General features: G+C 40.4%; 1 protein-coding gene across 1 annotated transcript in view; it reads right to left on the minus strand.

Moving 5' to 3' along the window:
- LOC133208185 (neural-cadherin-like) overlaps positions 1-24,334 on the minus strand; it is a 64,357-nt gene that overhangs the window by 19,908 nt on the left and 20,115 nt on the right. The window contains 15 exon segments of the mRNA XM_061345887.1: positions 375-604; positions 809-993; positions 2,104-2,197; positions 3,986-5,600; positions 6,132-6,415; positions 7,224-7,367; positions 8,130-8,316; positions 13,590-13,717; positions 13,803-14,052; positions 14,445-14,612; positions 15,645-15,817; positions 16,771-16,941; positions 17,669-17,837; positions 19,270-19,442; positions 21,702-21,844. Coding sequence (XP_061201871.1) covers positions 375-604; positions 809-993; positions 2,104-2,197; positions 3,986-5,600; positions 6,132-6,415; positions 7,224-7,367; positions 8,130-8,316; positions 13,590-13,717; positions 13,803-14,052; positions 14,445-14,612; positions 15,645-15,817; positions 16,771-16,941; positions 17,669-17,837; positions 19,270-19,442; positions 21,702-21,844 — 4,114 coding nt within the window.

Below are 24,334 nucleotides of genomic sequence, written 5' to 3' on the forward strand. Positions count from 1 at the left end.
CACTTTGTCTTCTAGGTATTCTGACTTCATATTCAAAACTCTTGACAGATTACACAATGAAACACTAACTGGAGAAAACACAGGCAACTGTACCATAATAGGAATGGAGAACCATCTTTCTGCGACTAAAAAGATGTTATACTTACTGAACCAGAAGTTAGTGCAACTGTATTATAACTGTATGTGTAGGACTAAGGAAAAGGGAGAAAGCTTGAATTAAGTGCTAGCCTAAGAAGTGTTTTTGTCCTGACTGAAGAAAAAAGCCCCTTATCTGTAGATGTAGCATATTCTTCCACTGAGGTTTGGGATATGTATCCCACACACTCAGTATCTGGGTGAATTAGACAGACACATAATAATCCTAGAGAATATACCTCGTTTTTAAATGCTGCCATCTCCGCATGCAGTTTCTCAGGTCTGTAATATGCTGAGCCATCACGGACTGCAAATCTTACATCTATCTGTTTTCCGTCAATGTTCATCACACTGAAGACCATGACATCACTGGATTTAGTGAGTAAAATCTTTGCTAGTAATTCCTTGAACTTGCCATGTCTCGTTTTGCCATGTTCATCTCTCCTTATGAACTCCTCTGCTGTGATAGCTGAGTTTGAAAACATGAAATGCTGGGAGACCACAGGTTAGTTTCTCAATTTCTTATTTAACAATACTGAAACATACTGGGAAGTTCCCTATGGTGATAAGTAAATTAAGTATTGACATAACACCACCTACATCACATAAACATTCAGTTATAGAAAGAGCAAATAATACTAATAACTAATTCTCACCAGCAAATAATACTAACCTGACAGATACACAGCAGCTGAGTTTTGAATAGCTTCATTTTCCAGCTCTTGAACATGGATTTGTACTGTAGATATAACATCAGGACAAATTCCATCAGAAACCCTAACTTTTAAGTTGTACATTCCTTGAGGAGCGCTATCCACCATCATCAAAGAACCGGTCTTCTGATTTAATCTGAAAGACCTAGACATAAACCTTTAATTAGGAACCTTTAATAAAATAAAACTGAGCACTTACTTTTATTCATTATTTACAAAACCTTAAATGTTACTATGAAGGCTATAGTATCAAAACTTAAGTGGATTAGCAAACAACAGCAGAAAAGAACCAGAAACACCTAAATTCAGAAATGACAATCTGTAGAGTTTATAAAAAGATGTTTCTGCCACTTCCAATCCCCAGACCTTCCCAGACTTGAATGAAAGCAGTGTGTAGTGGAACCATGGGGTTCACCATAATCATCCATCTGGAACAGGTTAGGCTCTGTATGAAGTCTCTGATACCATCTTCATTTGCCACCTCCAAGGGACAGTAATCAGTAAAGATGGAACTATTTATTCCATGACCACTACTGCAGAACAATAACCTCTTAACATGGAAACAGATCCAGGGGCTGTTGACAGACAGAAAGTAAGCCTTCAATTTTGGCCTACATAAAGCTCTTAAACTCTTATTCACAGCAGACACAACAATTCACACTGATATTCACATCCACTTTCTGTATTTCAAACAGCATACGATTATACTATATGCCATCTCACTTGATGATACGAACAAATAATATACAAGTAGGTATTAGGGATCCAATTCAACATTTACATTAACAGAAAAAACTCCAGTAATCTGAGTCATGGTCTTCACATGCAATTGTAAATTTAGCCATTAAAGGAGATGACCAAATTCCCCTCAGATTTGATGAAATGATTCCATTCTGACTTTTACTTTTGGGATTTGTATTCCACTAACTCTAACATTTGAATGCAAGTATTAAAAACTCTGCGTATTTTTAAATCTGATCTTACAGAATACACATTTTCAAATAAATTAATGATGACATCTGACTAAAAATCAACATCATGGTGTGATCCTGCATTCTCTTGAAAACAATATTTCCTGCATTAATTTCTTAATATCTAGTTACCCAATTAAAAAAGAAAAAGAGCATTCAGAGGTACATTCCTTAATACACTCAATAACCCTGGCTTTATGCGCATCCGGTACATGGAGAAATACAGAGTGAGCAAAATAATTACAGAAGCATATTACTCATTTTGACACAAGTACAATCCTCACTTCAGCATTTTTCCTTCAGAGAGAAATGTTTTATTGTCCCAGTCATCTTGATCTGGTGCAAACACTTCCCCAAGCACTGCTGTTGACCATTTTCCTGTTGAGATAAATTATAATGAATCTGCATTGAATTTCTGGTTTTCAGTGCACTTTGTATTCTGCCACATTCATTACTGCATTTATTATTTTCAGTTTCCTGCTCAATTTGGTGATGGTTATGATCCAAGATTCTTAAAATAATGCATAGCCTGTCATATTATTTCTGCCAGTTCTGGAAACATGAGCACACTTGGATGTCACATGAAAGAAGAAAAGCTGAGACCACCACAAAATAACAACAGAATGATAAATAAATACAACTCTATATACAATTCTCAGGCAAAAAAATAAAAATTATAAAAAAAAAAAAAAAATCACCACATCAGAAGTTAACACCCACATGTTTCATTGCTACTCTATTTTTTCCAGTGTCACACAACTGGAATCCAGCAAAAGAGGGATACCATCTCATGGGGTGCATCTGGGAGAAAAGGCCAAGACAGAGGAAAGGAAATGGGCAAGAAGCCACCAGGCTGTGCCAGGTCTTGGCACTTTACTCAGACCCCTGTGGGCTGACACTGCAGTGAAACATCCAGGCCACTGTTCTAAAACAGCAAAAGAAGCAACTCCAGAGAAAGAGACCTTTTAACTCCAGGGAAAGAGACCTTTTAATTCTACAGCCAAGATCCAGCAACATGAGAAACGTTTTAAGGCTCAAATCTGGAGCCAATCCACCCTAGGAACTTCATTCTCTCATTTCTACACTAGAACTGGTCACATCTTTTTCTCTTTTAGGTACACTGAATTCAGCAAAAATAACTCACTGCAAGAATACCTTCTATAGATTAATCTTCTCTAATATTTATGAGTAATAGTGATAATGCAAGGATGACCAAGATACAGCCAAGTCTATAAGGGACAGAGTATTTGGGGAAAAGTGTAACGAACCATGCTTAGTAAGTTCTATTATTCAGGACTATTTAAGGTCAATTTTTACAAATAACTTTGGAAAAAAGTAATTAAAGACAATTTTTAGAAAATATTATCTAAATGTTCATCCTCTACCTACTCTTAGAAATTGTAAGGCATTCATGTAATGGATGTATTTGCTCTGCTCTCTCCCACTACAACCTTAAAACTCACAGTATTGCTGCTGCTATCACAGAGCAGCTCTCCTGCGAGTATTTCATGAACTCAGTACTGTGCACAACTCCAGAAGAGCAGCATCATCTTTTTTCCAGTCCAAAGACTACGTGCCCCAGGAAGGAGTCACTTATTGCATCCCAGTGATTATTCTTTAGCTAAAAAAGCACCAACCCAGCTTTCTCTTGGAAAAAAGACAGCACAAAACCTCCTTCTTCAGGATTTCTATCCTGCTCAGCCATACAGTGGCTGTCCAAGTGGCAGTGGGACTGCTCTGAGATTTCTGGGTAGGGCTCATCTATCACCCTCTATTTCTTACAGTTGCTTCAGTTCTGCCATTCTCAGCTCCAGATCTCTCAGCATCAGATGCTTCCCCAATCATGGGTTCACACACAAAAAAGCTCCTCTGTGCAGGTGAAAACTAGTGACTGGAAAACAGATTTTATTAGTTTAAAAAAATACTGCTTTTTCTGCAAGTGCAATATATACTTGTCTGCAGCTAACAGTTTCCTGGGAGATGATTTTTTACATACCAGGGTCTGCACATATACTTTACTCATTCCACTTGATTTATTAGTTTACAGAACTGGAGTCTCAGTTTTGAAATATGTAAACCATTAAAAAAATTAGAAGTGCAAGAGAGAAATTATGGTTGAATTGTACTATATTCATGAATCTGATACAATATCCAGATAGTACTTACCTTTGTAACTGTACACATAGACTTCCTTATGGCCAGATTCATGGCAGTTGTCATTTTCATCACCAATTGTTATAGTTAGGGTGTTTGTAGAGCTCATAGCTGGAATCCCACTATCTGTTATAACTACTGGCAGATGAAACACCTTCTGCTTTTCTCTGTCAAAGGACCTCAAAGCAGTTACAGTTGCCGTGTTATTCCTGTTGTCAGTAAGAGAAAAATCCAAAGAACTCTGATAATCTGGTGGTAATGAAAACATGAAGGGTGGCCCATTTTCCTCACTGTCTGGATCAAATGCATGCAGCAGTTTTGATGTACGGTTCATTGACACTATTTCAGGCTTCAGTGTATTTTCCCAAACTACAGGCATATACGGTGCCTCAAACCTTGGTCCATTGTCATTAACATCAAGCAAGTTAATCAGAACTGTAACGCTTCCAGTGCGCGCAGGTGTCCCTTGATCTGAAGCTTGGACAATTAAACTGTATTTCTGAATGACTTCATGGTCTAGTGTGTTTGCCACAACCAAATGACCATATTGGTCAACTGCAAACTGTCTCATAGGATCCGAATCTGACTGTATAGAATATATAATGTTCCCATTCAAACCAGAATCCTCATCTGTAGCTCTCAGTGTGGTCACTGTAGTACCTACAGGCATGTTTTCAAAGAAAGGGCTTGTCTGAATAAACCGGGAAAGGAAAACTGGGCTGTGGTCATTAGAGTCTTCAACTTCAATCAGGCACACTGCAATACTAGAAAAATCAAGATCTTCCACTGCAATAGTAAGATTAAACTGCCTTTCATGTGCATTCTCAAAATCCAATCTTTTTTTCAGTCGAATAGCGGCACACTGTCGTGCTTTGTCATTCCCAATATAAAACTTCTGATCTGGGTCTCCCCTTATGATACTGAATATTAAGTCAGCATTTTCCCCAAAATCTGCATCTGTAGCACACACCTGCACCACTTCTGAGTCGATGGCAGTGTTTTCAGGAATTACTGCCTGCCACACCTTTTTTGTGAATTTAGGTACGTGATCATTGATGTCAGCAATCCAGACAGTGGCAGTGCCAGTTCCTGGTAGCCCTCCTCCATCTCTAGCTTCAACAGTAAGAAAATAATTTTCAGTCCTTTCTCTGTCTAGCATTCCCCCTGCTACATAGATCGTACCAGTATCAACGTTGATATTAAACATGTCAGCACCAAACTCATTTCTTACATTCTCTGTTATCCTGTAGGTCAGGACAGCATTAAGACCTACATTTGGATCATCACAATCAACAGCACCCATTTCCATGACTAACGTGCCTGCAGGAGAATTTTCAAAGACATTCCCGTTGCAATCATCAGGCATACATGTGAACATGGGTGCATTGTCATTTATATCCCACACGTTAATAATTACATCAGCAAATCCTGTAAGTCCTCCTCCACCTTCATCCGTAGCCAATACAACAAATCTCCACAGTGCTCTCTCTTCTCGATCCAGCTTCTTGTTGGAGTAAATGCTACCCGTTTTCTCATCTATTGTGAAAATATCAGATGCGCCATGCCCATGCAATGAGTATCTCAAATCCGCTTCATCCACATCACTATCGGGATCATTTGCCATAACCTACAAAAGTGTTGACAACAAGGACATGGAGATTATAAAATACGTAAATACTGCACTATATTCTAGGTGTTCCTACAGTCTGAAGGAGTCCAATCAAAAGTAGGTAATATGTTCTTAGCATGTGCATGCCAGAAGACTGGCAAATGAGAGGTGGCTGAGGGACAATGCAGGTAGGTAAATGTGCTTTGTACCACAATAAGAAGGTAGATATTCAATACTAAAATCATATTTTATTTTTCATATTTTTAGAGGTGATTTGATTATGCTATTCTGATAGCTACTTTAAAATGTTAATGGTTTACATTTTTGGATCACTTTTTAGGATTTTGAGCTATCCTGCTTATTTTCTACTTAATATCCTAGCAATTACTTTTCCATAAAAGTCCATTTCTCTTCTTCCACTGACAAAAAAAAAAACCTCAGTGAAAGTAAATTTCATTAATATATCTGTTTTGGATGATTAACATAATTTTACCCTAGTAATCTGTGAACTTTCACTGAAATATTATAATCTTTCTATATATGTACTACCTGAAGTACAAAGACTGGTAATCCATCCAGTTCCTCAGTTATACTTCCATAGTATTCATTGATAGAGAAAACTGGAATCTCATCATTTTTATTCATGACATTGATGATTATAACTGCATAGTCTTCCCATTTCCCATCAGATGCCAACATGCGAATCTCATACATTTTTGTTTCTTCATAATCCAGTGGTTGGGCAATATAAATGGCTCCTGTTTCTGATTTTACACCAAGGACTCCTCCTGTGTTCCCAGATGTGATCTGATACCGTAATTTAGCATTTGTTCCTGTCAATTACCAACAGTGTCAGAAAACACACATTTCTTGAAGCAGATGAAACATGGGATATTAAGAGGAAGTACAAATGATACAAGAACTTATTTTTGGTATTACAGCTTTGTGGTCTTTTAAAACATGCAGCTATGTCAGATTACTTACCAGCATTTTCAATTCTGGTATGTCCAACTGTAATTTGTGTCTTTGCAATGAAGTATTAACTCTGCTTTTACTTATGATCCCTCAAATTCACTGAAGGATCAATATGACTGGCCAAGGCTATGGGACCAAAAAGACAAATTCTTATTTGCTAACACCCAGCATGTAATAGTGAGTTATCATAAAACACTTCATACCATAGAACCATTCAGGACTCATTCTAGGAAGTCTAGACTCAAATATGAGAATGCATACAAAGAAAGAAAAAAAAAGAGAACACAAATATACTGTCTATAGAGAAAGCAAATGAATCCCACTGAAATAAAGTCTGATTTGTTCTAGTTAACCAGGACATTTTTATTGGTGCTCATTTATAAGAAAATTATATGAACTATTATAAATTTGTATTTGCTGGCACAGAAATTATTCCCCATCATCCCACATTAATGCATTGCCTCCTGAAATAAGAGTTATTTGACTTCTGCCTCACAGCTCCATTATGAACTAATGTTCATGCCCAACCAGTTCACACTTAAAGAAGTTTAAAAATCTAGAGACAAAACGACATTTTCCTTTCTAACACCACTAACTATGTCTTGGTCTGCTCAAATTAACTCATTAATATTTTAGACACAGCTATTGCAAATCCCAATACTTCACCTTCATCTTCATCAGTAGCACTGACTGTAATGATAGTTGAGCCCACATCCTGGTCTTCATCCACATTTACTTCATAGACACTCTGAGTGAACACAGGCTTGTTATCATTCACATCACTGATAAAAATGCACACATAGGCAGTGTCTAGAGAAGCAAGAAACAAGAGATTAAAACACTCATCTGTTCCATGTCTGTCAGCTACAATTTCTTAAGCTGTCCAGGCACACACTAAATGAAGATGAATATGCAGACAATACCAAAACAAACCCTTAGGGTTGTGGGCCATATATATACCAACATTACTCAAAAGCACTTGGATATCAAATGAATGTCGCATCCAATATGTTTAAAAAGATAATATGTGAATAATTGATGACTAATACGGCAATCGTACAGTTTTTAGTCATAACTTTTTGTCCTGAAGCCAAAAAGGCCGAATTTTAAGTCTGTCTTTAAGCACACCCATCAACTGAGGATGGGATTTTCTACCCTGAACTTTCCCGCTTCATACTTCATAACTACTTTAGACTGAACACAGTACCTTGTGCAGTGCTCTGAAAAACACTTTTACTACCCAAACAGCTATATCCTAAGGATAATGGGTGCATCTTTAACAGCTGGGAAATACTCTCTATACTCTACCTATGAAGCCCTAGTTTCAATTCCGGGACAAAAAACTTACTTGCTCATCATATAAAATACCTCTTCCAGCTCCGACACAACTGTTGCACAGCAAACAATAAAAAAGAAAACCAGAACCAACCTAAAACCACAACAATAGACATTCTTTCACAAGTACACTTGAAAAAAAAAAGGCAATGAATGTCTTACTTTGGCATTTCAAGCTTCTGTTTTCAGAGACAAATCCAGGTAAAATCATCCCTGTCACAGACATCTGTCTCTTACCAGAGTTTGGCTTCCCATGCTTTCCAGGTCGAGCTGACTCAGAGCCATCTACTGACTTGACTTCTAGAAGATAGGACACTTTCTTCTCTCTATCAAACACTGAGGCGGTGTATATTGAGCCTGTCTGTGAGTCCAAGTGAAAATATGTGTAGTCTCTGCTACTGTCATGTAACATGGAGTAAGTTATCTACAGGGTTAAAAAAAAAGTTGTTAATATATACTTTTGTTTTGTTGGGTAGTTGACAAGTAAGTACTTAAAGAGAGGAAGAGCAGTCTTGTGTTTGAGAACTTAATGAGGGCCAAGAAAGCTAGGTAAAGCTGCCAGTTTGAGCAACCAAGTTTAAAGTCAACTTCCTTGAATGCTGACAGCCAGTCTGTAAAGGCAATAAATTTGTCTTGTCTAATCAGTTCCCAAGTTCCCAAGTTCACATTTGCAAAGTGCTTGCGCAACAACACCCAAACTCAGCTAACAATCCCAGGCAGCAATAGAATAGCCACAGGTGACCTGCATTAGTACTTGCTCAGTACCATGGACCACGTTCTAGTCTCATTTATATCTTATTGTGCTCTTGCCTTCAGCTTGCGTTCTTGTTTGAAGGATGCAACTACTTTCCAATTTTAAAAATCAGTAACAGATACATCTACTTTTGGTGTTGAGATATTTTATAAGGATTCAATTTTCATTGAATATCACCCAATGATATACAATTCACTGAAGCTTTTAACACATTTTTTTCTTCTATTAATTTATCCAATCACACTTTAGGTCTCTGAAGACCTTTCCGAATGAGAGCATTCTACAGGAAGTTTTTCACCTGAACTACAGATGGCATAAATATATTTTGTTTTGTCTCACACCTATTAGGTTTAATTGCATTTTTCACAGTATCACAGTATGTTAGAGATTGGAAGGGACCTCAAAAGATCATCTAGTCCAATCCCCCTGCCGGAGCAGGAACACCTAGATAAGGTTACACAGGAACGTGTCCAGGCGGGTTTTGAATGTCTCCAGAGAAGGAGACTCCATAACCTCCCTGGGCAGCCTGTTCCAGTGTTCTGTCACCCTCACTGATAAGAAGTTTCTTCTCAAGTTTAAGTGGAACCTCTTGTGTTCCAGTTTGTACCCACTGCCCCTTGTCCTATCATTGTTTGCCACTGAGAAGAGCCTGGCTCCATCCTCGTGACACTCCCCCTTTATATATTTATATGCACTAATAAGGTCACCCCTCAATCTCCTCTTCTCCAAACTATAGAGACCCAGCTCCCTTTCCTCATAAGGGAGATGCTCCACTCCCTTAATCATCTTAGTTGCCCTGCGCTGGACTCTCTCCAGCAGGTCCCTGTCCTTCTTAAACTGAAGGGCCCAGAACTGGACACAATATTCCAGATGAGGTCTCACCAGGGCTGAGTAGAGGGGAAGGAGAACCTCTCTCGACCTACTAACCACACCCCTTCTAATACAACCCAGGATGCCATTGGCCTTCTTGGCCACAAGGGCACAGTGTCGGCTCATGGTCACCCTGTCGTTCACCAGGACCGCCAGGTCCCTCTCCCCTACACTGCTCTCTAACAGGTCATTCCCTAACCTGTACTGGAACCTGGGGTTGTTCCTGCCCAGATGCAGGACTCTACACTTTCCCTTGTTATATTTCATCAAGTTACTCCCTGCCCAACCCTCCAGCCTGTCCAGGTCTCGCCGAATGGCAGCACAGACTTCTGGCGTGTCAGCCACCCCTCCCAGCTTAGTGTCATCAGCAAACTTGCTAACAGTACACTCAATTCCCTCATCTAAATCACTGATGAATATATTAAATAATACTGGTCCCAGTACCAACCCTTGAGGCACTCCACTAGATACAGGCCTCCAACTAGACTCCGCCCCATAGACTACAACTCTCTGGCTTCTCTCCTTCAGCCAGTTCACAGTCCACCTCACTACCTGATCATCCAGACCACACTTCCTCAATTTAGCTGCAAGGATGCTGTGGGAGACCATGTCAAACACTTTGCTGAAGTCAAGGTAACCACATCCACCGCTCTGCCGTCATCCATCCACCGTGTTATTTCCTCATAAAAGGCTACGAGATTGGTCAAGCATGACTTCCCCTTGGTGAAGCCATGTTGACTGCCCCTCATAACCCTCTTATCCTTGACATGCCTTAAGATGGCACCAAGGATAAGGTGTTCCATCACTTTCCCAGGAATGGAGGTGAGGCTGACTGGTCTATAGTTACCTGGGTCCTCCTTCTTGCTCTTTTTGAAGACAGGAGTGACATTTGCTTTCCTCCAGTCCTCAGGCACCTCTCCCGTTTCCCAAGACTTGGTAAAGATGATGGAGAGCGGTCTAGCAATGACCTCTGCCAGTTCCCTCAGCACCCGCGGGTCCATCCCATCTGGACCCATGGATTTATGGATGTCCAGATTGCTCAACTGGTCTCTAACCCATTCCTCATCGACTAAGGCAGACCGCTCCGTTGACCTGTCTTCATCTGAGGTCTCAGTGGTACAGGGCTCTTCAGGACTGCCTCCGGCAGAGTAGACAGAGACAAAGAAGGCATTAAGTAACTCTGCCATCTCTGTATCTTCTGTCACCAGGGCACCCGTCCCGTTCATCAGCGGGCCTACATTGCCTCTGGTGTTAATATTATCTGCCATGTATTTGAAAAAGCTCTTTCTGCTGTCCTTGACCCCTCTCGCCAGCTTTAATTCCAAGGAGGCCTTAGTCATCCTAGCTGCTTTCCTACATCCTCTAGCAGAAGCCTTATATTCTTCCCAAGTGGCCAGCCCTTCCTTCCATGACCTGTAAACTCTTCTCTTCCACTTCAGCATACCCAGCAATTCCCTATTTAGCCACGCAGGTCTCCTGACCCTCTTCCTTGACTTCCTACATGTCGGGATGCTCCGATCTTGAGCTCGGAAAAAGCAGTCCTTAAACGTCAACCAACTATCTTGGGCCCCTTTCCCTTCAAGCAGCCTAGCCCATGGGATTTCCCCTAGCAATTGCTTGAAGAGGCCAAAGTTCGCCCTGCTAAAGTCCAGGGTTGCGATTCTACTTGCTATTCTACTGACCCTACCACACAAGATCCTGAATTCCACCATCTCGTGGTCGCTGCAACCAAGGCAGCCCTCAACCTTCACTCCTTCAACCAGACCCTCCTTGTTAGTGAGGATGAGATCCAGCAGCGCTCCTCTCCTGGTTGGCTCATCCACCATTTGCATGAGGAAGTTATCATCCATACACTGGAGGAACCTCCTGGACTGCGGCTGGGTTGCCGAGTAGTCCTTCCAGCAAACATCAGGGAAGTTAAAATCCCCCACAACGACCACGGCCTGTGACCGTGAGGCCGCTGTCAGCTGCCTGTAGAAGGCCTCGTCAACTTCCTCACCCTGATCCGGTGGCCTGTAACAGACCCCCACAACAGTATCGCCCCTGCCAGCCTGCCCCTTAATTCTCACCCACAGACTCTCAACTCGCTCATCATCTGTCCCCGGACAGAACTCAACGCACTGTAGCTGCTCTCGCACATAAAGAGCAACCCCACCACCCCGCCTGGCTGGCCTGTCTTTCCTGAAAAGGACATAGCCCTCCATGACTATATTCCAGTCATGTGAGCTGTCCCACCACGTCTCTGTAATTGCCACCAGGTCATAATCTCCCGACTTAACACAGGTTTCTAGCTCCTCCTGCTTATTTCCCATGCTGCGCGCATTGGTGTACAGACATTTCAGGGAGCGAGCCGAGCACACCGATTTCACCCTAGGATTACAGGAGGCCTCCCAGTCTTCATCAATTCCGGAGCGCTGTCCCACTGAGGCAAGCCCAGCTACAACCCCATCCCCCTTCGAATCTAGTTTAAAGCTCTCCAAATGAGCCCTGCTAATTCGTGCCCCAGCATCCTTTTGCCTCTGTGCGATAAACCTTTCCCACATGCCAATGTCCAGGCCGGTGCCCTATAAAACCAGCCGTTATCAAAGAATCCAAATCCCTGCCTGCAGCACCAGCCTCGAAGCCAATCGTTTATGGACTGAATTTTCCCATTCAGTCCCACATCATCAACAGAAGATGGAAGGAGCGAAGAGAAGATCACCTGAGCCCCAGAGTCTTTCACCATCCGCCCCAAGGCCCTGTAGTCTTTCTTCATCCCCCTCAGACTGCGGGAAGCAGCTTCCCCCTCACCCGTCTGGAAGACCAGCAGCAGGTAGTAGTCTGTCGGGTGCACCAGGTTGGGGAGCGCCCTGGTGATATCCCTGATCCGGGCTCCAGGCAGACTACACACTTCCCTATGATGAGGGTCAACTCTGCATATCGGGCCCTCTGTTCCTTTCAGAATGGAATCACCTACTACAATGACCCTTCTTTCTTTCTTACCAGAGGCAGTCTTGAGGTGTGAAGTCGACCGCTTTTTCCTATGTGGCCTTGTAGGCGGGCCTTGCACCACATCCTCACCTACCTCTCCTTCCAGATCCAGGGCCTCAAACCTATTACAGAGGGACACCTGGGGAAGCGGGGCAGGAAGGGAGGAGGGCTGCCCACGACGCCGAACCGGAACTCGCTTCCAACCCTCATCATCTTTTTGGTCCCCTACCTCTGGGCGACAGCTACAGGACAGGGGCTGTCTCAGGCCATCCCCCTCTGTCTGAGAGGGCAGGGGGTCCATCCCCTTTTGGGGGGTATCTCCCTGGAGCCGTTCCAACTGGCCAGCCAGGGAGTTACTCCAGCAGTCGATCTCCCTTTCACACTCCCTGATGCTCCTCAGCGTCTCAACCTCCTCCTTAAGTTCAGCCACCAAGCTAAGCAGATCTTCTACCTGCTCACACCTCACACAGGTGGAATGCTGTCCTCCCTCCCCCGGCAGTAGCAGGCTCTGGCACTCCCTGCATCCAGAGACCTGAAGAGCCACGGTTAGGGCCGGGGTCTCTGTCTGAGTTGCTACAGCCCTCTTACTGCTAGCTCTCTTTCTGGAGACGACCATATTGGTCAGCAAAACGACCTCCCTGTTCTTCCCTGGGCCTGGTGGGCAGCGACGTGTCAAAGTTGCTGCCCTCTCAAAGGCTCTTTCAAGTCAAGGGGCAGGGGGGTGGTCGCCGTCACGGTGGGAACGCCCCCCGCCACGTCAGCCGCTCTCTCGCAAGGGCTGCTGGGACTTCGGGAATCAGGAAATGTCGAGAAATGTCGGGAATCGCGATGGCTCTGCGCTATCCCCTCTGATTTTCCTAATCTCGGTAGAACCTCGATATCGCTGTAGCGTGCCGGCTGCGGCTCTAGCTGGGCTGACTGAATGAATGAATTTTTCACATGTCAAGACAGGAAACATGTTACTAGTGACTTCATTTCATCTGATGTTTCCCTACTAGTCAACCCTTTTCTAGGTTGAAGACTTGTAGCCTATTTAGCTGTTGTTCACATAGATGTTATTCCATACCTTTTGTCACAGGAGATGTAGACCGCTACTTGCTTACCTCACCATTCTGACCAAGGTCAAGGTCGACAGCTGACACCTGAACAACAAATGTCCCCAGACCAGCTCCTTCTGTTACCAAGGCTTCATAAACAGGTGAAGTGAAGAATGGGACATTATCATTGACATCTAAAACATCAAAAAGAAGAAGTATAAAAGTTTAAAGAAACAAAAGCACTTATTTTACTATAACGTCACTGCACAGCTTACAAACCTGTTACACTAATATAGATTGTAGTGAATGCTGCCAGAGGAACTGCAGCAACAGTTTGTGCTCGAACTCTCAGCAGAAAGCTCTTTGTTGTTTCATAATCCAGTGGCTCAGCTACCAGGATTGAAGCAGAACCATCATGTCTATTTGGAGTCAGGTAGAAACGAACCGGCATATTGGTCTCCGGAAGAAGTCCCTCTTCTAAGTTGTAAGTCACACGGGGATCACCAAGGGAAGAAGTTGCTTTGATTGTCTGCACAGTTCAGAAAGTTTCGTAAGTACAGCAACATTCCAAAAAGCTTTTGTGCACTGACTCTCTCAAATCATCAGCTCTCAGCTGAAAACGACAAGCATTTCCTGATACCAAATCTTAAGCCTGCCTGAACATATCCAGGCTGCAGATAGCTGCAGCCAAAGGTTACCAGTCATTACGTGCTTGGTTGCTCATGCTTTTGTCTTAAAAATATGTATTCTAGACTTACTTCATAAAGCTGTTTTGATTACTCATTCCAAGCAATCAAACTGAACAATTCTAAGTACTTTAAGCCAAACAATCACCTCAGGTAACACAAACAAATAAGCAGCGTTAAGTTACTCTATAGCCTTACAGCTACAGGCAGACAAACAAATCTATCCCAACCTTACCAAAACTGATGCATCTTGTGTTGTATTCTCTGGAATAACAACTTCATAGCTGTCTCTTTCCCACTGTGGAGGCTGGGTTTTTGCACTGGTAATAGTTACTGCAAGCTCAACTTTACTGCTTCTATTACCTCCATCTGTAGCAATAATCTCTCGAATTATAGACGACCTCTGAGCAGTAAAAAAGGTTTTGTTACAGAGGGTTTTGATCAGGGCTCCAGTGAGTTTGGGTCTGGGTTTTTTTCAAAATAATAACATAAAATTAAAGGCACGCTTTAAAAAACCTGCACAGTACAAAATCATCCACAACTGTAATATACTAAACTCAGAATATGAAGTAGGTGCAAGGTTGCTGGAAATTCTGCTCTTTGCTTTACTTAATGTTGCTGGAAAATGTTCCTATTTGTCTCTATAAACCTCAGCAAATTTCACACAAAATTGACAACAAAACAAATAAAGAAGCAATTTGTGGAGCCCCTGAGTTCTTATGCAAACCTGTAAACAGTTTTTGTTATTAGGTCTGTAAGGTTCTTGGATTCAATAAAGAAAATATGTTAAAAGGGTACGCATCAGTTACTTAGGAGTTAAATCTCTACATTAAAAATATCTATTAGCTATTTAAAGATTGACATCTACAACAATATTTTCATTTCAACACATATTGCAACTCTGAAAGTATCAAACTGCTTATGTAGGTATTTAGATATGGATGAAACTGATGTTAGGTTTCTACATGCAACAATTGCATTCATTATGCCTTCAACCTGTCTAAGAGACAGCTTAGTTCACCGTGATTAACATGAATCAAGTTGGGACTCTGTATCAGAAGCAAAGTTTAACACTCTTTCAGAGTTAGGTTTGTGTCTTAACTCATTGCCTGTTAACACAGCAAAGTCCTACACCCAGGTTCTTGCTCCCCTGCTTATGGTCTCAGCCCCTGGGTCCTTGGTATTACTATGCCAAAGCCAACGAAATGGGAAGAACAAGTTCTCAGAGGCAATGCTGCCAGGTGCTACTTTCCCAGCTGAAAGCAAGGCTTGCTAACATGCAATTTGCAGTCAATGAACTCATTGGCTAAAAGCCTTAGACTCATGCTTAATTTAAACATAACATATTGATCCTTTAATGCAAAGGAGTAACACATAACCTGAGTCTGTCCTATGCAATATTGAAATAGCTTAAAAAGGAAAGCAAGCACAATACCTGAGATATGGGTTGGTTCACAAACACCCAGCCTGTAGTAGGATTAATCTGTAAATAATTTGGTTCTTCATTTGTTATTGAATATGTAATGGCAGCATTGGAGCTGTAGTCATCATCATGGGCTGCAACACAAAGAAAGCTGGTCCCAACTCTTGTGTCTTCTCTTAGAAAATCTAATGTAAGGAAAGGATATTTCAAACTGATCATTAATTCACTGAAGTACCATAAGCATCTTACTAAGAAATGAAGAAATACTAAAGTACTAATGTATGGAAGCTGTAACTTTATCTTCCTTGGAACAATGGCAGTAAGAATTCAACTGAGTATTTTGAAGTGTTGCTGTCACTCCAGACCTATGGATCACATCTGAACTTATTACCACACTGATAACTTGAAATTCTTATTTCTTGTAAGATACTACTTTTTTAGTTATTGTATTTTTACTAAGACACTACTTGCTCTGTATGAAACTTATATAAATGGAATATTGATTTATTGCATAAAGCTAGAAGAAAAGGTCCTACTTTCTAGGACTTAGTACAACTATAAATGAGTTAGTTACACTAACTGAGAAGACTGATAATTCAAGTCTCATTTCTCCCTCAGTATAAGAAACTGACAATGGTAAGTCTTCATTTGTTTATGAATATTATACATGCCTCTGGGGATTCACTCATAAAAGGAAGGGAGATTTTGAGGAACCATGAAGGCAAGGTAAAACAACAAACGATGAAGAATTACAAAATTCAAATGGAAAAAGTATGCAATCAAAAGTTATTACTAAAATCTGTAAATCAGAAAACAAAGGATACAGTTATTGCTCAGCGCTGCACACTCATGTTCTCACTGCAACTTTCACATCTCTATGTGGTACCACAGACACTCAGTACACTCAGGTAAGGAAAGGTACTGACATGGCTATTGTCACAAGGAATTTTCCCATAATGACACTCAGGAGTCAAGACTGTGCTTGTTCCACTGCACATTACACAGAGTTACAATCAAGGCAGAAGCATCCCTGGTTGCAATCACCTAGTTGGACATCTGATCTACTGCCAGGAAAGGCAACACATCAGGCAAGCTCACACCCAGGGCACTGAAACGCTATCCAATGATTCTCAATTACATTCATAATGGGTGTTTTCAAATCTCGGATCGTTGTCATTTTGGTCCAGGATGATAATATTTATCTGACATATTCCAGTGAGTGGCTCTGTTGCCTGATCTGTCGCTGTCACAGTGATAGGATATTCCCTTTGCTTTTCTCGATCAAATACTTGAACAGTTGTCAGAACACCTGAAAACACATTAAATACCAGAGAGTTAAAATACTGTGCATTCTGCACTTGCATGCTTATTTGCCCATCATACAATGAAACACAACCTACAATGTGAGCGTCAGGTTCAAGCATTCAAACACAAGATTTAACTGTTTCAACAGTTTACAGTGTCCTGGCTCAGGCAGATACACACTTCATATACACTTACATCTACACACAACTGAACGTAAATTTAGAAAATGGAGGTAAGTACCAAACTAACAGAATGAGATTATAAACAAAGTATTTCTTTTGAAGAGCAATGAAGACAGGACAAAGGCATGCTTCACGTCTTTTCATTCTTCAAAAGCTGAGCCTGAATTTAGTTTTGGCCTCTTTCTATTTGTAAGACTGCTGTCATTTAAATAAATTATTTCTATGCCTTTAGGAATGTTGCAATATAATGTGCACTTAAAATATGGTGGTTCTTCTAAATCCAGTTACAAAAAAATAGATGTCATTATTTTATACAGCAGAACTTCCACATTTCAGAAAAAACATTCCTTCTAGTTCAGTCCTGAACATGTAGGATACTTCTGGTTTCACAGAACATCTGTTCATGCCATTAATGCAGTTTCTATTTTGTCTGCTATCAACAAACTAAATGAAAAACCATGAAGTATGATTTTATTTAAAGATTTTTTTTTCTATCAGTGTAAGAAAGTGGTTTCTATATGCTGGTATGAGTTCTGTTACTTGCTTTACCTGTGTCAGGATGAACACTAAATGCTGGCAAGACACCACCTCTCTGCACCAAGCCATATTTCACTAGACCATTGGCTCCTTCATCAGCATCAGTAGCTTCAACCTGCAGTATAACTGTCCCTGAAGGCTGGTTTTCCAGTACAAAAGCATGTTCCTGGTAATACTGACACTGAAAGAAAAAAACAAAAAAAACCCCAAAAAAACGAGGACTTACCAAGCTGTTTGATTTAAATATATGGGAGGGGGGAAAACGTAACAAGTTTTAGCTACAGTTCCACTCATATGCACTGATAGTAATGTTTTACCTGTACTGTGAATAATTTACAGACTTTAGTTGCTATTTTGCAGTTGTAACACACAATATGAGGCCCATGAGCACCTCCAAATAATGAAAATGCTTGGACAAAAAGGTACAGTTAATTTCCAAACACAAATATTTCTCCATATCAGCAAAAACCTTACTAAAAAAAGAGGGTATACACTTGCCCAGCCTACAGAATGGCTTTGCTCAAAACGTATTTCTACAAAAAGTAACTTTGTTGAGGACAGATTACTGAGAATTCCCAAGAGTAACACCGATAGTCACTGACTTTTCAAAATATGCAACACTGTCCATCAGCATCCAACTTAATTTTTAGACAACAGATCTTTAATATGAATCAGCATTCTGAAAACTTATACAAGCATTTATTCTTAGTACTTACAAATTAAGATAAAAACGCACTTTTATTCTTCTCTTTTTCATCAGTTCCATACATACAATCATCAAAAGAAGCCTATGTAATTGTCCTGGGCTCAGCAGTAGCAGTCATTTTTCTCCTTCTTAGTAGCTGGTGCAGTGCTGTGGTTTTGATTTTCAGCCTGGGAACAGCACTGATAACACTGATGTTTTTAGTTGTTGCTCGGTAATGTTTACTCTGACCAAGGACTTTCTGAGCCTCATGCTCTGACAGGGAGGAGGGGAAGCCAGGAAGAGGCAGAGACAGGGCACCTGACCCAAACTGACCAAGGGGTATTCCATACCACAGCATGCCCAGTATAGAAACTGGGAACAGTTACTTGGAAGGGTTAGATCACTGCCAGGGTCAGGCTGGGTGTCAGTCTGCGGGTGGTGAGCAGTTGTATTCTCTCCCCTCGTTATTTCCCTTATCATTATTATTATTAGTGGCAGCAGCAGTGTTTTTCTGTTATACCTTAGTTACTGGACTGTTCTTAACTCACTTAGAGAGGTGTTTTGGAATATTCTGGAACAAGTCCACTGCATAGGTATAACTATACAGCTATACCTATCCATTCCTCCTCACATGTCACACTGAGCATGGGTCCAAAAGTTATTCACTCAACTTCATCTTCTAAAATGCCAGAGATGTGGTTCAGGGAAAAGACAATGCTCACAGGAGCTATTCTGCCACAAGGGAACAAGCCCTGTATATCTTATGAGAGGGATGGAAAAGACACAGAAGACAGTGGCATCAGGCCTCCAAGAGAGATGGAAGTGACCACTTCTTGAATAGCGCAGCTGCTGCACCACTTGTAGCAACTATACAGTCTTAAGCATTTACCACACAGTCTAATACAAATGATAAGCCTCATATATTTACCTTCTGAAAGACAGGTTTGTTATTGTTGACATCATCAATTTTCACAACAACCTGGGCAGTACTTGTAAGAGAATGGGGCCCTCCAGAGGCATTATCATCAGTAGCTGTGACATTAAGTACATATTCTGTTCCTTGCAGCTCTGGAAACGGACTTGAACGAAGTCTAACTAGCCCTGTAAGAACAATAGGTTGCTGGGGTTTAATTTTTTACTGCATTAACCAATTACAGTTATTCTCACTAGTAAGCACCACAACAAACCACTCTGGTCTACCTATTCATCAATAAGCCATAAGGCTGCTGTGGTTCAATTTAACCATGGCATTTTTACTGCAGCCTGATATGAACACAGAATTAAGACAGCACACCAGGTTTGTCTGCAGGTTTGTCTACAGAGCTAAATGAGATGACAACTACAAATCAGCTGAGCTGCACATATTACCTTTTGTGTGTCTGTTGCAGAAAAAAACAGAGCAAAACAAAAATACAGATAAACATTGTGCCAGACTTGTGTTTTACCTGTGCCTGCCCCATTAGTGAGTCTGCTTGTCTTCCTGTATCATTGCTGAAGCACATGGCACCATGTCTACTGCTGTAGCTTATATAAATAAACTAGCTCAAGTTTACCTTCCTGCAGCACAAGCACAGCAGCATTTATCCCTATAAGCGTGTTCTCAGAAACCTGTGGTCTGCTATTCTCTCAAGTCACCCAAATGATGGGTGGGACACACAGGGACTGTCAGAGAAAGATGTATGAAAGATTTGCCACAAAATAAAAAGAGACTACAGCTATCTGAGACCATGCAGTAACAAGCTGTCATTGCTTTGCTCCATTATCCATCAATCACCTCTGCTCATCAGGCATAACAGCAACTGTCATTACAACAGTATTGTCACAGCATCAATGTCACTCAATTTGCTTGCAAATGTCTTGTTTTAGCTGCAGCACTTATGTTTGACAGCTCTCCACTTTACCTTGGCATTTCTGCAGCAAGGGGGTACAGACTATTTACTCCCTTGACATCATTTCTGAAAAGAAAATGCGACGAGCCACTGTATAACTTTTATTAAGCAACAAAAGCCAAAAAAATGATGATGTTTCTAAAATTAAGTTTTAAAGACGATAAAATTAATTGGTAAAAAGTATAGAAGTACGTATATGTGATTATATTAAAACTATGGAGCTAACCCCAAGAGACGCTCTCAAACAAATGTTAGGATTCATTGCGCACTTACAATACAGATATTCAGAAGGATCAGATATACTACACCCCCATGGCAATTAGACACTTTTACAACCATTGTTCCTTCAGGTGCCAAAATACCTTTAGAAATTTAACTCATGGAACCTACAATTCTAGTTTTAACTTAGAAAGGATAAAAGGAGCTCTCAATCAATTCAGGATCATGTTTCAACACCTGAAAATTACCCGCAGACCGTATCTTTGGGAACATTTTCGAATCTAACATGAATGTTGCAGAAACATGATCTGCATTGAAATTAACATCTCCTGCTACATCAACACTATGAAATAAAGGAGGAATAGCATAGGGCAGCTTACTTCTGCCTATATATTTAACACTTGTGCTTTGAAAAACAGAAGTTCTGATTTTGATTGCAGGTCAAAACAGGTTACATATAAAGTAGTTTAAATGAAGTTAATTAAGTTACTTCAATCCTTCAGAGGGATTTCAATTTGAAGGACTATTTCTATCTCAAAACATCATCTTCTGTTTTTTTCAAGCAATCACCAACAAATAAACCCTAGTAATTTAAAGGCATGTGCCACCTGCTCAGGTAATGTGTGTTTATCCATTTCTTAATTTTTTCTTTTAATAAGGACACTGATTTTGTGCAATTTTTTTTCCTTTAGGTTTTTAAAAATATTCAAGTGCTGAGAAAAATTTTAGAAGATGTAAGATCTGCTATTTCAGAACAAATTACTTAAACCACAAAGCATTCTCCACATGTATTTTTTTATCTCATGCACACAGTATTCTTGGCTAAATAATACCACTGATGTGAATAGTGCAATTTTGAAATTACTTTCCTAGTTTAAATGCTACTCACATCCTATCCTTGTTTGACATTTGGAATGCCACACTGTTACCAATAATAACACTCTCTATTAAGTTACTTGCTACCTAGAATAATGTTCTCTACTAAGCTACCGACCAAAAGCAAACAATGAACAAGTAAGATAGGTAAGATAATACAAAGCTTTTATGAAAATAATATGATTTTTTTAAACATTACAAGAGAGTCTAGAGCAACTCTATCTTTCCCTGCACTTCTTAAAATTAGGTATTAGCTTCCAAAATAGAATATGCTATTCAGCTTTTATAACTGCCACCAAATGAAGACCAAATTCAAGCTGCACCAGATCAGAATCACCATTATAATTGCAACAGCAAAGAGCTAATATATTATTACCTTTCTTAGGGTCAATAACAAAGTTTCCTTTTTGATTCCCAGAGAGAATATTGTATGTCACACCATCTCCGTCCGGGTCAATGGCATTAACTGTAGCAATCAATGTGTTTGGGACTGCATCTTCAGAAACAAAACTCCTGTAGCTGTTAAAAGAAATGAGTATGATACGCTTACTAATTTAGACAGGAAATAATATATACAGAACAGTGCTTTACACCACCTACTGACTACATGCACAAAGGGTACTGCAGAGATTTGTAATTTATTAATACAATTACACTGATAGGATGCTTCTGTTAACCAGTGAAATGTTTGTATTGATGATCTGTCCAACCAGCCATGTCTTTCTGTTGTTACCTCCCACAGATTTCCATTGCAAGCCTTCAGCAGTACTGAAGCTCTGAAACTCAGCTTTGCAACAAGATTTGTGCTAAGTGCAGAATTTGCTTTTTTATTTTAATTAAAAAAAATGAGCCGCCTGACTCACAGAATTAAAGCAAACATTTGCCAAGTTAAAGCATTGCTCATCACAGCACATTTTCTGACAAAAATTCTCAAAATGCTTCTTTGCACCAGCAGGACTAAGATGAGAATCAGATCCGGAGGATGTGTGTGCAACATCAGTTTTGCTAAAACCTCAAGTCCGGACACATCACTGACACTGTAAGCTCTTAAGAGGCATTATCAGCTTAAGCCCTCTAGAGCAGAAAAGCCCCCTGCTTAACAAAGTCCCAGATATTTTATTATTTTATCTGACTGGATTGAGCACAGGCCAGGCTAAAGCATACTAGAGACTGGTCCACAACAGATACGCCAAAGCCCAGCCATAAGAATGAACTACAGCTGGCTGTATCCAACAATACATATGTGCTGATGGGTTCAGAGTGCTTATGGACCCATTCTCCATATGCTGAGAATAGAAAAATTTGAAGAAAATGGATGCAGAGAAAACCTCCCCCTTGGGTTTTGTTGTCTATATATGTGTGTTTTCATCAAAACCTTTGCAGAAACAGCGTTTTTCTTCTCCCAGTTTAATATGCAATGAAGTAAGAGAAGTAAATTATTCTCATTTGATTCAGCCACAACCCTCAGGACACTGTCTTAATTCTGCATCTGGAAAGCAACTGAACAGTAATTCTCAGTTTTGAACATGAAATATAGCGACAGAAGAGTTCAAGTAATCAGAAGAGGTCTCTTAAACAGGAGAAAAGTAAAAACTGACAAAATGAAGCACAGTGGTAGCCTTCAGCATTTCGTAACTGAGATAAAGAATAACCGTGATGAAAAAAAGCTCACGGCAAGGAATCACAGGTTTATGCTGGACTGTAAATCTATTTAAACAAAGGGGTAGAAGGACAGCAGCAGCATCTTGACTTGTATTAGCCTGTCACAGATCACTGCAGTAATTGCAAACCAGCCACTCAACAGGACCTAATTTACAAGTCTTCATGATGAATCTATTTCACAGAGAACTTCAACTAAGTTCTGTCCACATGTCACCTTTGGGGTTCAAGATCTTTTTCATAATGGGAAAGATAAAGCAAACTCAAAAGTCTGGGTAACCTGGTTAAACAAGAACTTGAGGTAATTCAAATTCCAGGAGCTGAATTTGATTCCAGTGCAGATCTATACATATGTACAACACTTTCCCTGCTATTATTGCATAAGGAACAGAAAAGCTTCCTGTGAATGTTTGGTTATTTAAAATAATGTTCATTTTAATCATGTTCTTTAAACACAAGAGCTGGCAGGGTGATTTGTTTAAACTGTTTTCTGCTTCCAATTGCTTAAGAAATGTTTACAGCATCTTTAATACTATCACTCATTTCTGATTAAAAAATTATAAACAGATCAAGACAAACAGATAAATATTCAATGACCCTGAATATTAAAACAAAGAAATAAACCAAAAATAGCCATAATCTGGAGAGTGAGAAACTTAATTGAGCTTAGTGTTTGAAAATGCATAGAGATCCAATGAGAATTTACGAAAGAAAATTTTCCAAGCTGTATCTCCTAAGCCGTGTTCAGGAAAGAAAGGAAGGGACAAGATTTTGAAGCCAGAGGTTCTCTTCACACAAAGTAAGGACTGTCAGAAAGCTTTGATGTTTTGTTCACCTAAACCACAAGCTTAGCACCAATGAAATCTCTGCTGGGATTTTGTCCTGAGCAACTTCTAGCTTTAGTAAGTAGAAGACTGATGCAGAAGCTGACTGGGAATTCCATTACTAAGCCTCTAACATGAATGCAAGTTTATAGTACTTACGACATTGCTCCAGGCACTTCTGAGCCCTAATGAAGGAAGAAAAATGCTTACTGATGCTTTAGAAAGCAGAGGAGCGGAAACTAGTTTTTAGGTCACAGGACAAAGCGAAATCAAATGAACTCCACTCACTGACATTTATTTGCTGTTTTTATAATTCAGTGGTCATGTAGGATTCTGTCATCGAAATGTTTTTCTTTAACAATTATGAACCAGGGATGCAGTCTGCTGACTCTAAGCTTAAACTGAGTAATTAAAAGGCAAAATTCCACCATGTACACTGGATGAAGGCTTAGGACAACACTGACCTGTCTGCTTTTTCTGCTCAGTTTCCTTTGCTGATGGTGGAGTCCCCTTGAAATGTATAATC

The sequence above is a fragment of the Neopsephotus bourkii genome, unplaced genomic scaffold, assembly GCF_033783945.1.
Source record: "Neopsephotus bourkii isolate Nb327-2 ecotype Australia unplaced genomic scaffold, CSIRO-AGI_Nbou_v1 NB_245, whole genome shotgun sequence".
NCBI lineage: Eukaryota > Metazoa > Chordata > Aves > Psittaciformes > Psittacidae > Neopsephotus > Neopsephotus bourkii.